This window comes from Typopeltis vanoorti, chromosome 11 (genome assembly GCF_054136105.1).
Source record: "Typopeltis vanoorti isolate ZY-2024b chromosome 11, IOZ_Tvanoo_1.0, whole genome shotgun sequence".
NCBI lineage: Eukaryota > Metazoa > Arthropoda > Arachnida > Uropygi > Thelyphonidae > Typopeltis > Typopeltis vanoorti.
Genome location: NC_143559.1, coordinates 56,930,196 through 56,945,710, shown reverse-complemented (window position 1 = coordinate 56,945,710; position 15,515 = coordinate 56,930,196). Strand labels below are relative to the sequence as shown.

General features: G+C 36.5%; 2 protein-coding genes across 2 annotated transcripts in view; one reads left to right on the top strand and one right to left on the bottom strand.

Moving 5' to 3' along the window:
• Positions 1-8,398, bottom strand: part of LOC150101605 (eukaryotic translation initiation factor 5-like) — a 217,072-nt gene extending 208,674 nt beyond the window's left edge. The window contains exon 1 of the mRNA XM_090400951.1: positions 8,279-8,398. The gene's annotated coding sequence lies outside the window, so the exon portion shown is untranslated. The remainder of the gene's footprint in view (positions 1-8,278) is intronic.
• Positions 8,399-14,876: 6,478 nt separating this feature from the next.
• Positions 14,877-15,269, top strand: LOC150101604 (zinc finger BED domain-containing protein 5-like). Its single transcript, XM_090399853.1, has one exon. It carries the CDS (start codon positions 14,877-14,879, stop codon positions 15,267-15,269), a length of 393 nt encoding a protein of 130 aa, XP_090255979.1.
• Positions 15,270-15,515: the final 246 nt, after the last annotated feature.

Genomic DNA, 15,515 nt, shown 5'->3' with positions numbered 1-15,515 from the left:
GTTTCTAACTAGTCAATGAGAACCAATAGTTTAAAACAGCTATCAAGCTACTAATCAAAACTAATCAAAAGCATTATAAATTAATGATACCAAGAAATTATATACTTGGTTCAATCCTTAATCCAAGTGTAAGCAAACAAAGTTTGCACCTGAAGTATTTTCAGGACTGGGGCAACTCATATATAGAAGTTGACGACTTCTTCACATCACTTGCCTTAGTATCCTATAATGCAAAACACATCTCCTTGCAGACATGTATAATGTTACGCATTATTGGAAGGGTCACTACCTAGACCAGTTTCAATCTTTATTGAAATCTCATCAGTGGGAGCCAGACTCAGAGGTTATGCCAAGGTTGATGTGATGCCAAAGTCATAATTTCTTATATGAGTAGCCAAAAGGTGTCACCTTATTATTAAAATACTCTGGATTAGAGATAGTTGTTGGAAGTTTTTCCACTTAGTTATGCTATAAATTAAAGATGTCATATGACCCTTCTCATAATGCATAGCATTATACATATTTGTAAGGATATGTGCTTTGCATTATGGGATGCACTAAGGCAAGTGATGTGAAGTAATCAGCTTCTATATACGAGTTGCCCGAGTCCTGAAAATACTTCAGACGCAAACTTTGTTTGCTGACACTTCAATAAAGGATTAAATCTAGTATAATTTCTTGGCATCTTTAATTTATAGTATAACCAAGTGGAAAAACTTCCAGCAACTATCTTTAATCAAAAGTACTCAAGGAAACGTGGGCTACTGTAAAGAATGTCTTAAATAGTGCAATACTAAGAATTCATAACAAAAAAGATTCATATTTTTTGTTATAAATTATTTCTACTTTGTAGAAAATGATTTTCATCGTTCTTATAATCATCATTCTCAATAACTGATATATGAATAGATTTTAGAGGAATTGGAAGTGGTGTCAGATTGACTGATGGAACTAAAATTTTTGTGAAGAGTTTTTTTTTTTTTATGCTGATAAGTTATTAAATGTGGATGAGTTTAAAGAGGTTATTTTCTTTCAATTTCAGCTTTGAAATGCAAAAAAGTACAACCACCATACAGCCACAAGGACACTTCGGATTGCTGAATATGTTGAGACATCAACAATCAATTAGCATCAAAAACCTGCCAGCCTCAAATTCTGCATTTTTCCTCCTGCATTTCAAGTAGTCATCAAGAGTATAATAGTAATTTCTGTAGGACATAATTAAAACAACTTATGAAAATAAGTAATATTTTGCGACTCCCATTACAAAAGACTAAACTTATACATTAATAGTACCATGAGCCAAAGATTTATTTTATATACAATCCAGAAATCTTGCTCTAGAGACCAAATATGGAACTTTTTCAAGCCACTTCAAGGCTCCAATAAGCATGGCAGTTGTCTCAGACTGGGTAATTTCATCTCTCACCTAAAGAGGATCATAAGCATCCATGCTCACATCAGGATTTAAACCTGATGTGGTATTTATATCATGGTGGATAGGAAAGAAAGAGATGCATTCTCCAATATTTTAAATATGATACTATTCTTGTAGTACGTTTACTATTTCTCCTTATATGAGATAGTTCTATACTACTTAGAACTGGGAACCAGAATAAAAAAAAAAAGGTATCTGTCCTGATAGTACTGTATATAATTCACACTGATTTAAGACTATAGATTTTATTTGTATACTGACTGTTCAGCCAGATAGCTAAACAGTACTTGGCTGTTGAATACACTAATCCCAGCATAGGCATATAGAGAGTAGATGCATGTACTCCCAAAGATGTACCAGTCAGCTTGCTGAAGATATATTATTCCATGTTCGCAGTTTAGTAGCCACATATATAAGGTGTTTTTATTATATAACAAAGTTTAATTCAACATATTCAAATATTTAGAACTGGGATTATAATGGAGAAATGTCCCTTTTTAAAGAGATATTTAAAGTGAGGTTAGAAATCTTATTTAGATGGAAGCAGCAGGTTTCATCTTCATTACACTTAGTGCAAGTTTCCATTTCCTAAAAGATTGGCTCAGCATGTCTACAGTAATTCTCCAACATCTCCACTCATGTTGCATTGCGATTGCAGATCATCCACATAAGTGAACTGCTGAGTGCACATTCATAATGAAGAATTTATGGAGACATGTCAGAATAATTACTTTACTTAACATTAAGCAAGTAACTATCGACGTTTTGACCTCTATATTGAGGTCATCATCAGGAAAAAAAAAAAAAAAAATATATATATATATATATAAATATACACACACACACACTCATGAGCAGTTGAATTACCTGCCTAGTAGTGTGGTACAGACTCCACAAGGCACCCAAAGCGATGGGGGGGCCAACTGATCCATGACGCTGCACAGCCTCCCATAATGCAAGGAGATTGGTTGGAACAGGGTCCAGGGAGCGTATATATCTCTCTCTCTCGACACATCCCAGATGTGTTCAATAGGATTGAGGTCAGGGGACCTCGGGGGCCAGCCAAGCATCCTAATGTCCGTGGAGTGTTCATCCACCCACTCTGCCACAATTTGGGAGCGGTAGGCCAGTGCATTGTCTTGCTATAGGTACAGGTCTCCTGCAGAGTGCTGTAGGAGCAGAAATGGGTCATGATCTGAGAGCAGGTCCCTGTATCGTTCGCCAGTGAGGGATGATGGTAGATGTACCAGGGAACCATTTCATCCCATGTAAACAGTCCCCCATACGAGGATACCACCACCCGGCCTGAATTGTACTCTGCTGGCACAAGGGAATTAATCGCTTCATGTGCTTGGCGACACACTTTTACCCTGACATCGGCGTGTACCAATATGTAGCTTGACTCATCAGTCTAGGCAACCTTTTTTTCCATGCATCGAGGGTCCAATGGCGGCGTTCCTGCGCCCATGCTAATTGTTGTGCCTTGCGACGTGCAGGGAGCAGAGGTACCATAGTCAGGCAGTGGCTTCTGTACCCCATAGCGAGAAGATGGTTCTGGATGGTGTGGCTGCTCACACGTTGTTGTTGTCCAGCATTGAATTGCCGAGTAATCTGCGGCACTGTGGTCAGTCTATCCGCTGTTACCATCTGAGCTAGCCGACGCCGTCCCCTGTCATCGACACGTTGTACATCATGGCAGTTTTCCCTGGCAGCCGTGGTTTTACCCGATTCCATGTACTCAAGGTACACTCTTAACACAGTGGCCTATGAAAAGCCCAGTGCCTACACGACTTAGGAGATGGAGTGCCCCATACGTCTGGCTCTGACTATCTGACCGCGATCGAATTCACTGAGATCTCGAATCTTCCTCATTCTGTGCTCGACTATTACTCAGACGGTCAGTACAAGGTCTGATGACATCCCCATCACGCGCCACTATTCCATTCGCCGGGGCGACCACAGCACCATTTTGCCAACACGGCGGGCATCTCTAATTCAACTGCTCATGAGTGTATATATACAATATACAAGCTACATGCCACTGCACTATACAAAAGCACAATGAATCTAAATGTTTGTTAATCATTTATCCTAGCCTGACCTCTGGAAAAAAAAGATTTTCTTCTATCTGGAGTTGTTTTGGTTACTATAAAAGTTGATGAGTCCGCCACTTGGAATAATTAATCCATCATTTTTGTTCAGATTCGACTGTCTCAGCATTTCACAAGATTCTTTGAATTTTATTTCAAACCAGGTTTTGGTGCAGACTTGGTGCCTTTCCAGCCAATTCTATAGCAGGTTGGGAGTGCATGGTCTGATAGGCCTGTTTTACCATAATGGAGGTATTTAATGTGGCGTTTGTGTTCATCTTTTGATTGGGATGGTGTGTCCTGTCTCCCCTATGTAAGGCAAGTTACAGGTACATTGAATTTTGTAAATCCCTGGGTGGGCAAGGTATGGAAGATCTTTGGAGGAGCTAAGTAAATTTCTTAATTTTGCCAGGGGTTTGAAGGTTGTCTTGATTTAAGTAGTGTTCTATCTATTTTTTCTGAAATGCCCCTAATGTAGAGTATGGCATTCTTGTAATCTTGTTTGCTTTTAATGGCATTTTTATGAAGGGTCTTGTGAACCGTTTTTATATTGTAGCCATTTTTTTCACAAATGTCTGGTTAATGATTTCAAATTCCTGGTTCGGAACTTGTTCATTGGAGCAAATTGTTAGGGCACTGTGTTTGAGGGCAGGCTGATGACTCCTAGTTTTTGTGTTGGATGGTGATATGAATTTTTATATATGTATTGGCCGTATGTGTAGGTTTGCAGTAGACAGTGAAGGAAAGGCAGCCTGAGGGAAGATGTGTGACAAGTGTCTAGAAAAGGAAGAGAGTTATTTTCAATTCTGATGGTGAATTGGATACATTTGTGTTGTTTGTTCAGGTGGCTTAGGAATGTATTTAATGTTTTGCGACCATGGGGCCAAATGGTGAAAATACCAACATATCTGAGTCAGACTTTGGTTTTAGGCTGGCTGAATCTAGACATTGTTGCTTGAAGTCTTCCATGTAAAAGTTAGCTATTGTGTGGCAGGGGGCATGGCTGTACTTTTTTTTTTTATTATTATTTTGCCACACAAATTATTTTGCTGTGCACACACGAGGAAAGTCTTGAAGACTTCTATATACAAAGTAAATAGCAATAGGACAAGATCCTAGGGGAAGGCCATCATTTACACTTCTTGCCTTACTACTCTCATTACCCATCATTACCTGAATAATCCTATTGGAGAGCATATTATAATTTTCAGCAACTTGTAAATAATCCCCTTACTCCAATTTTTAAACACTTCTAAAATCCCACTTCAATGTATGTAGTGAGTGCAAGAACCCGGTCCTCGCAATTTTGGCATGGTGTAAAACCAGCTTGATCAGGTGGAAGATCAGAGAGCTAACTCTCATAAGTCTTTCCATTAGTGTCGGCTACATTAACTTGTAGCCGACACTAAGAAGAAGTATTGGAGCACCTATGAGTATTTAAAAAGTGATTTTAGTTCACATGGTTAAAATCATTTCAAATGATTTTGGACATGCTCATGGGTAACTCACTTGGCTACTGAACAATGACATTACATACAAATTAGTACAGTTTTCTGTTGAACTATAAGATTACTATAAGGGATGTTTAAGAAATTAAATGCCTGTTCCTACCCATGATAAATATGAAGGAGAGGAAAAAATAAGATGTAAGAAGCCCAAAATAATAAAGTGCATTTTTCACCTTAATTAAAAAATCATGTCCAAAAACTGCCTTATCAAATAACTAATCAAGAGCTAAATATGCTAATCCCATTCTAGGTATACTAAATGAAATAATTTAAGATTATACACTACCAGATATACTATCTGCTTTCTTAGAGGCGATTTTTGCATGAAAGAAGTTATACAATAAACCATTTTAAATTCAAGAAATTATGAATTAATACTTCCTTTTGCTAAAAATATAGCATAGTTCCAACTTTCTAGTTTCATTATAATATCCTACAATTTATTAATTATTCCTTTCTATTAGTCTTATAAAATGATTTTTTGACAAAGTTCTATATTATATATATACATATATATATATACACATATATATATATATATACACACACACACACACACATTAAATTATTGAAATCTCAAGGTTTTTGATTTAATTTTTTTATACAAAGTTTTTTTTTCTCTCTGTGTATGTATATATGTATGTGTGTATACACACACACACACACAGGGTGGTTCAAAATTCCATGTACAAACTTTGAGGGGAGGCAGAAAACATCAAAATCAACCATATTCATATAGGAAAGCATGACCGGAAATGCCACCGGAAGGTACTAACAGGGACACAAACACACAGATACGGAAATAACACAAGGCATTAAGTAGTGTAAAAAACTTTATTAAGGAGTAACTGAACAGTTCAATAGTAGTTGGATACATAATATGGTAAATGAGGTGCATGTCTACCATCTTAGCGTTTGTAAAACAATGCACGTTCTTCGTATGACATCAAAAGCTTGAATGAGGAAGCCCCCAGTTGTTCACCTGGAGTGCTGGCGAACAGTGGCACCTATCACTTTCAGGTTGTGTTTCCAGTCATGCTTTCCTATGGTAGATTTTGATGTTCTCTATCTTCCCCTCAAAGTTTGTACATGGAATTTTGAACCACCCTGTGTGTGTGTGCGTGTATACACACACACACACACACATACAGAGAGAGAGAGAGAGAGAGAGAGAGAGAGAGAGAGAGAGAGAAAGAAAAAAACTTTATATAAAAAAATTAAACCAAAAGCCTTGAGGTTTCAATAATTCTGAACCAACCCAATCAATATATATTTCTATATATACACGCACTACTGTAAAACATACAAAACATTAAAAATCAGGATTTATGAAACCGACTAGTTTTATAAATACTTCAGAAACATACGTAATGGGGATGTTCACGAAAACCTCAGACAACAAAACTAAAGCAATGTAGGGATATAATAATAAAGTAATTTAATCAAATTCCTAAGGAAGACAATCAGATCCTGTGAATTCATACCAATCACTAGTTTAAATTTAAAATGTTCATTTTAGTTTCTTTTCAGAAGTCTCAAGACAGACATGATCCCTTCAGTTTAATTCCAGCATCTCTTATTAATAATTAAACTGTTTAAGATAAGAAATGTTATAAAAGTTTCTCCACAATATGAAATAACTAAGTCAAGATGATTCTTGAGTAATTCTTGAGTCTAACAATTTTACTTTGTTTATTAAGGATCATCTTGACTCACAGTTATTGGAGATATTTTTGATACATGAAGAGAGATTAGGCCACTAATATCTGGTTAAAGGTTTTTTCTCCCCCACAGACAATTCTGATAGCATTTTTGGGGGACACAAATCAGTTTAGTTTTCTGTTGAACATGTGAAGTCAGATCAACAGTCATGTGAACAAGCTTTCTACAGAAGCCTGTAGCATTTTCTCTTTAAAATTCACTGGAATTTCATTCAGTGAAGCAAGACAGCAAGTATAAACAAAAGGCAATCCATATCAACAACAGGCAGCACAAAAATATTTGTATTGACTGTTTCACCAACATTCCAAAAGGTGAGAAGACAAAAAAGTTTTGTTTGTTTACATCCACTATCTCAATTTGATAAGCAGGATAAAGTAATGACTATTACACTTCGCATGGCTTCCCAATATGTATTGTATCTTACATCAAGCCAAGAGGAGACCAAAGCTTAGCCAATCAGATTGAAGAATAAATACAGATCTATTTCTACACATTTTCACATATAATTTGCAAAATGCAGTTATAATGACACATGCTTTGTTTATAAAAATGAATGGATAAGGTGCTCTTTACTTAAAAATTTGACTCAGATTTCAGTTTAATTCTATTACACAACACAGGTTCACATACGAATTATTTCAATTCTTCTGCAGTCAGAGAAATCATTAAATGAGGAAGTTCATTTATTATAATCATATATCACTAAATCTTTGTTAAATTGAAAATCTACACAATCTGAACATTTAAAAAATGAATTGCATCTCCAATTAAATTTCATTTTGGGTATATCCTCTCTCCAAAAAATAAAAATAAATTATACATAATTTTACAATAGATTAAATAACAAACCAGAAAAGAAATTTAATATATTAATAGAAGTGAATGTTCGATGTTCCAATAACATTACACTGAATTTGGAAGGGGGGGGGGGTCAATTAAAATACTAATAAACAATAAAGCTCAACCTTTTCGAACCGATACTAATACCCACAGAAAACCTTAAAAATGATAAGTACGAAATAGGTCGAAAAGGTGAGGTAAGAACGAATCATGTGCATAAGTAGATTAACATACACACTTGATGACTAGGTCAAATAATATGCATCTATTTTTGATATACTTTTAAGATATAAAAAAATATTTTGTAATGATAGAACAAGCAATAGTCACTTCGTAGTATGAACAATATGGCTGATTATGTCTCTCAATATCGAGATTAAAGTTAAATCTACAAGAAGTAATTAGTGACAACATATACCAACAAAACGTATAACAAACTATAAACCATCACATTATAGAAACTAAAAATTACAAAACTAAGTATATCTGACTACTGAATAATCGATATCCCAACCCATTCGTATGAGTCCACGTGTCGTTTTGGTGAAAACGATCTCATCTCAGTAAAGAGTGAATTGCATTACCATTGTCACATTTCTGATGCCATTAAATACTTGGTACATTAACTCCACTGCGAAATATTACGTTGCACTGTCACATAATAACAATAAATCACTTACCGTTAATAAAAAATAAAGACGTCATATAAAATTGTAGTATGGACCGACACTGGATACCGTTTAAAACCAGACCTATGTCTAGCTGCCAACTATGCAGCTCAAGATGAGCGTCTTCACTTCCTGAAATATCAATAAGAAAGCATTATATCATAATGAAATTAATACTTATAATATTAATATGATATTATAAACACGCTCTAAAACGCAATTTATAAAAGAAAACCAGACTCACGTACAGTATCAACAGCAACTCACCTACCTCCAATCCCTACAGTTCTAACGCAATAAAAAGCGTTAAAAGCAACCAGGACTTTGGAATCACGCCTACTCGAATGGTACTATTAAAGATATAGATGGCGTTTTCATTTTCCATATAATTTGCTATCTGCAGCATTCAAGTTATTTAACATAATATACTAGAACGAAAAATTCATCATGTAATGATTAAGAATTTTTGATATACATTTCCTACTAGCTTTGTCTATGTAATCATATATCAGCATTTTTTTTTTTTTTAAATAGAGTAACCAGGGTATATGTAAGCACTCTTATATACGCGGTCTCATAATAACACATATGTAATCAATTGAAGGTGAGTTAGCCGATCTCATACATGGGTAACAGGGTTTTCGGGGCTTTTTTTAATCCGGCATGCAGGCAAATCGACCAGTAGAGCATACGTAATTTACAGTTAAAAAAAAATGCTATTGGAGATTGGCGGTAGATGGCGTTGGCGGATTAAGTAGTGGAGATAGCGAGTAGAATATCCTCCCTTGATGAGTCCTTGAAAGTATGACGTATTAGTCATAAATAATAACAATGCACTTCTAACAGCTATGAAAGGGTATCAACAGTCTTCTTCTTCTTCTGCAGCTTCTCCCACTTAAGTGGAGTTACTGTTTGTTATGAGTCTCCTCCACACCTTCCTGTCTTGGGCTGTCACCACATCCAAGTTCTTCATCTTCAAGTCCTCTTCTACCAGCTCCCTCCATCTCTTCTTTGGCCGCCCACGCTTCCGCCTTCCTTGCACATCCATCTGCATGACCCTTCTTCCCACATATTCGTCCTCCCTCCTCATCACATGACCAAACCATCTCAACCTTGCCTCCTGTATTTTCGCTCCTAAGTTCGTAACTTTCACTGTTCCCCTGACATAGTCATTTCTCAGATGATCCTTTCTGGTCACACCGCACATCCACCTAAGCATTCTCATCTCTGCTACTTCCATCCTGCTGATGTTATTTTTCTTCAGGGCCACAGTTTCTATAGCATATGTCATAGCTGGCCTCACTACTGTCCTATAAATTTTGCCTTTCAGATTGATCGGCACCCTCTTATCACATAACACTCCAGCCATCTCCCTCCAGTTCCTCCAACCTGCTTGTATCCTGCATCCCACTTCCTTCTCACCTCCTCCATCTTCTTCCACTGTCGAACCTAAGTATCTAAAGTCTCTCACCTTCCTGATGACATTTCCTTCCAGCTCCAGGTCTGTCTCCTGGCCACCGCCCACTGCGCAACACATATACTCTGTCTTACTTCTGCTCAGTCTCATACCTCTCTCTTCCAGTACTTTTCTCCATCTTTCCAGTTTAGTTTCCGCTTCTTCTCTTGTATCTACACACAGCAAGATGTCATCTGCATACAACATTGTCCAAGGTGCATCTTCTCTCACCTCCTCTGTTACCACCTCCATCACAATATTAAACAGAAACGGACTTAATGCTGACCCTTGATGCAAGCCAACTGTTACTTGAAAACTTTCTGTCTGTCCCAAACAGGTCCGAACACTTGTCTTCACATTTCTGTACATTTCCTGCACCAACCTGACATATTTCTCCAGCACCTTCTTCTCTCTCAGACACCTCCAGACTTCTTGCCTTGGCACTCTATCGTATGCTTTCTCCAGATCAATAAATACCAGATGCAGCTCCCTTTGTTTCTCTCGATATTTTTCCATCATCTGTCGTAACCCAAAGATAGCATCTGTTGTTGATCTACCAGGCATGAAGCCAAATTGTTCCTTTGCAATCTCCACCTCCTCCCTCAATCTACCATCAAGAACCCTTTCTAGGATCTTCATTGTGTGGGACATCAACTTTATTCCTCTGTAATTTTTACAGTCTTGTGCATCCCCTTTACCCTTGTAGATGGGAACAAGAGTACTCTCCCTCCATTCCTCGGGTATATTTTCCTGTTCGCAAACTTTCATGAACAGGTCCCACAGCAGGTCAATTCCCTCTTCCCTCAGTGCCTTCCATGCCTCCACTGGAATTCTGTCGGGGCCCACCGCTTTTCCATTCCTCATCCTCTTCATGGCCTCCGTCACTTCCATTCTACTGATGTTCTGCACCATCCCCTCAGAAGGCTGCCCATCTCCTCTGTGAGTCCTTGCATTTTCCTCATTCAGAAGTCCCTCAAAGTATATTTTCCATCTGTTTCTTATGTCCACATCCGTCCATAATACTCTTCCTTCAGCATCTTTGATCTGCCTCACATGTAAGATGTCCTTAGCTGCTTTATTTCTACATTTCGCTAGTTGGTAAATTTTTCTCTGTCCTTCCTTTGTTTCTAATTGATCATACAGATCTTGATATGCCATGGCCTTCGCCTGTGCCACAACTCTCTTGGCTTCTTGCTTTCTCTCTTTGTACACCTCTCTGTCCTCTTCCACTCTTGACTCATCCCACTTCTGCTTTAAAGGGTATCAACAGTACTAGTCCAAAATGCCCTCTTCCTTATTCCCAAAATTTTTATCTCTCACAGTTTTTTCTTAGCAAGTTAAAGTTGAGGGTTCAAACATGTGCCATGAAACATATACAAGGAATGTTCGTTTAGCCCGTGGTAGTTACGATTAAACGGTCGACCACGTTATTTTGCGTCTGAAACTATTTACTAGATCGACAGGGATTCGCAACATATGAACGAAGTGAATGGCAATCTACAAGAAATTGGACTGTAGCATCGTATAATTTATTTATTTAAAGGAAACGGTCTGCGGTTCACAAAAAGCATGCATTTGTAGTTCAGTGTAGTGTAACTTATTACTGTGGTATTTCACAACCATGAGGTCAGTCACGTGATTAACATATGTACTTTGTTTGGCAAAAAGTACAAGATATATCAAAATTACACTTTTTTCTCTATATTACATAAAGATAACTAGGAGATAATAAAAATCGCAGATTTTTATTAATTGGTAACTAGCAAACTACGCTTAATATATATACGAATATATATGAAAAAGTATATATATTAATATATACTTTTCTTAATTTGTCAATTTATTATTAATATATACATACTCGTATGTATATATTAATTATATCCTTATCATTTAAACATTATAGAAACTCTCCTCCTCCAATATTGTTATTATGATTACTACGAGTAATCGAGAGACTCGTACATTCAATTAACGGAATTCATAATCAAAGAGCAACAAGAAAAATGAAATAGAATAATGAAAATTTTGATTGTGTGAATCCAATTCGAGCCTTATTCAAAAGCCTAGGAATCGAATAGATATTGTCGTAAAATGTGAGATGTTCCTAAAAGTGCCGTTTTCTGTCGTAGAGATCAGGGCTGGCTAAACACGGTGCGTTTAGCCAGCTAAGCAGACGATGCGTCGCATCGGGGCGTTGAAATGAGTACAAAAAATAAAATAAATTAATATTAGCGTTTATTAAATGTCAATATTTAATAAACGCTAAATATATTGTAATAATTACTGCAACTTTTAATAACATTTAGGAAAAACGAGTTGTTTTCCGGGGCCTCGGCTCGTTTAGTTATAGGAGCGCGTTACACTACAGACTTTCTTTTTTATGTGCAGCGCGCATTTGCCAGTTAGGACATGAGGTGCGCACATGTATCCGGCTTAACCTCTATTACGAAGTGACATTTGGGCATTTTTTGTGGAACAAACTTCAAGCGTTGTTTGTAAATCATCATCGAACTGTTGATTGCTAAAGACACAGTGAATGTGTAATTAATTCACTCAGGTAAGTAGATTCAAAATTTAACCTAAGACTAAAATGCATGCATTTTTTTTAAGTATTTATTTTCATTGTTTTATTTTCATTTTTTATGCTTTATAGAATTTTTTTGTTCAGTAGAGTTTTTACTTCAGAATAAATTTGGACTTAATGGAGACGAAAAAATTATCCGGAGCTGCAAATAAAAAAAAAAAAAAAGCGGCAAAAGAACTCGAAAAAGAGAAACAGAAAGGGCAACTAACTAAATTTCTCAAAAAGTCTGAAGGTTTATCCACGCACCTCTTAGATAAATTAAAAGATTTAGATTTAAAAAATTTGCGGAAACAAGGATACGATAACTGGGTGAACATGCGAGGAAAACACACCGACATTCAGAGACATATCGAATGATAACCGTCGAGCACTCTTTGTCGCGTGCACAGCACACACATTCAATTTGGTTATCGCTGATGGTGCTAAAGTTAATACTACAACAGTGAGTTTTTTTTTTTTTTTTTTTTTTTGCACTCTACAAGAAATTTATAATTTCTTTAGTGTTATAACTAAAGATGGGATGTACTGAAAAAATACACCATAATTGCGCTTAAAACTTTATCATATACTAGATGGGAAGCGAGGATTGACGCTCTTCATTCGCTTAGACGTAATATTGGAGAAGTTTTAGATTCTTTTGTGGAAATTTATGATAATATTCAAACTGACAATACAAAATATGAAGCCAAAACATTGGTTTTGAAAATTAAGGTTCATTGATTTTTGTGTTCACTTATAATCTGGTATGAATTTTGTGCAGGATCAAAGTAGTGAGTAAAATGCTTCAGAATTCACACAGAAATTTAAGTGAATCTATAAACGCGTTAAATAATGTAATCGACTTTACTAAAGAATTTAGATCGGATGAAAATATTAATGTTATACTTGAATCGACAAAAGTGTTAGCATTAGATTTAGAAATTTGTTCTGAGTTCAAAAGTAGTACATTACGCAGATGTAAGAAAAGTTTCTTTTGTTAGGAATGTTCGGACCGTTGCGCCAGTTGACCGCAATATAACTTTAAAGTTACATTTTTATCGCCAATTGTGGACACTGTTATTAATTCTTTGGCTGAAAGGCTTGATCTATTGACAAGTCACTGTCAAGAGATCAAATTGTGCAATTCAGTTTCAAGGAAATTTCTAATATGGGTGATGACACTTTAAGAAAACACTGTGATGATTTACAAGTTGCGCTGACTGATGGTGAAGAAAGGATATTTGTGCCACTGAATTATATAATGAAATACAAATTCTAAAGGACATCATACAGGAGAGTGACAACTTTAGACCCACTGAAATTATTGCAATATATATATATATATGCGCAAATGATTTAGAAAACGTGTTTATTAATTTAACAATTTCTATTCGAATATTTTTGACACTTTCAGTGTCCGTAGCAAGTGTCGAACGATCATTTTCAAGACTGATACTAATTAAAACATACCTAAGATCTAGTATTTCACAGGAAAGACTGCCTGGACTGTCAGTGATCGCCACAGAAGGTGATATCTGCAGAGAAACTAGAAACAAGTGAAATTTTGAATGAATTTGCTTCCATAAAATCAACAAAAGTAGACTTTTAAATCATTTAATTTTTCATACATTCCTTTATCCATTAAAAATTAAATGATTCTGGTCATTGTGCAATTTTTCTAGTTAGTACAACTGTCGTTATAATAGCTCATAGCCAGTAATCAGTGTCGGATTAAGGGGCAGGCTGACAGTACACTCGTCCGGGACGCCAAACGTTAGGAATCGCCAAAACTAAGGCCGGTACTAAGACATTGCAGCAGTAGTTCCCAACCTATGCTCCGCGGAGCCCTAAGGGCTCCGCGTGCACTTCCCAGGGGCTCCGCGGACGCTCCAGGAAAATAAAATAAATAAAAATTGAATGAAATTAAGAATAAGAAACAAAAAGTAGAATCAGTCACTTCACAGCGAATTTTCATAGCGATAACATTGATTTCTTAGCGATTCTTCCGCGAGTTTCCTGTGCGTTTGACCTCTTTGTTGGTGTTTAGTTGTGTAGATAGTAAGTATTCATTAATAAAGTGTTGTGTTTTGTTCTACTCGACGTTCAAACCCCGAACTACTGCGATACATTTCGGGTATAAAAACGTTACATTATTGATTGATTCAGGTGCTTTTATTGGTTTTCAAGTAGGTAAGTATTTGTATTTTGTCATAAAATTTTTATTTGCTTTATTTTGTATTCTGGGTTATGAAAGATAAAGTCGGTTATTCTCATATTCCCGTGTGATTTTCTTTTAGGCATAGATCGCTGGCTTCAAACAGGTACGTTGAAGAAAAAAGATGTTACATTTGAAAAGAAAACAAACCATCAACTCACTCCATTACTTCGCCAGATGAGCAAACGACAAAAAAAGATGATAACCAAGCAATGCACTCCAGCGCATGTTTGTCAGAAGAGCTTTCTGCAAAAGAAACCATTCTGAATCTGCGGCGCCATCTCAATCATTGTTTGCAAAACGCGACAGAAGTGGAGCAGTGGGGGAAAGACCTCCCAATAAAAAACGAAAATACGAAAAAAGTTACTTGAATATGGGATTCACAAAAACAAATGATGGTCGGCCTCTCTGTGTGATTTGTGGAAATGTGTTGACCAACAGTTCCATGTCTTCTGCTAAACTGCGGCGTCATTTCAAGGGAAACTATTCCGAGTTGAAAGATAAACCGTCTGGTTTTTTCAAGAGGAAGTGCAACGAAATTTTGGCTTCACAGAAAATTATGACAACACTTGCTAAAAGCAATAATGAAAAAGTGCTGGAAGCTTCCTACCTAATAAGTTACCGTGTAGCTCGAGCTGTTGAAGCTCATACCATTGCAGAGACTCTTATTAAACCTTGTACAATCGATATTGTCAAGTGTTTGCTTGATGAAAAAGTTGATAAGTTAGTCTCCAACATTCCTTTATCAAATAACACCGTTGCTTAGACGAATCAGCGATATGGCCGATGACGTGAAAGAGACACTTGTCAGTCGCATCAGGTGTACCCAATTCGCACTACAAATGGATGAATCGACTGACGTCGCAGGGTTGGCGGTTTCAATAGTATTTGTTCATTATGTTTACTTACAAAGCTATCAGGAGGACCCTCGTCTTTGCAGACCTCTGCCATTCGACACATCAGGGATTGAAATATTTAATCTTTTGAATGAATTCTTTTCATCAAATGAAAT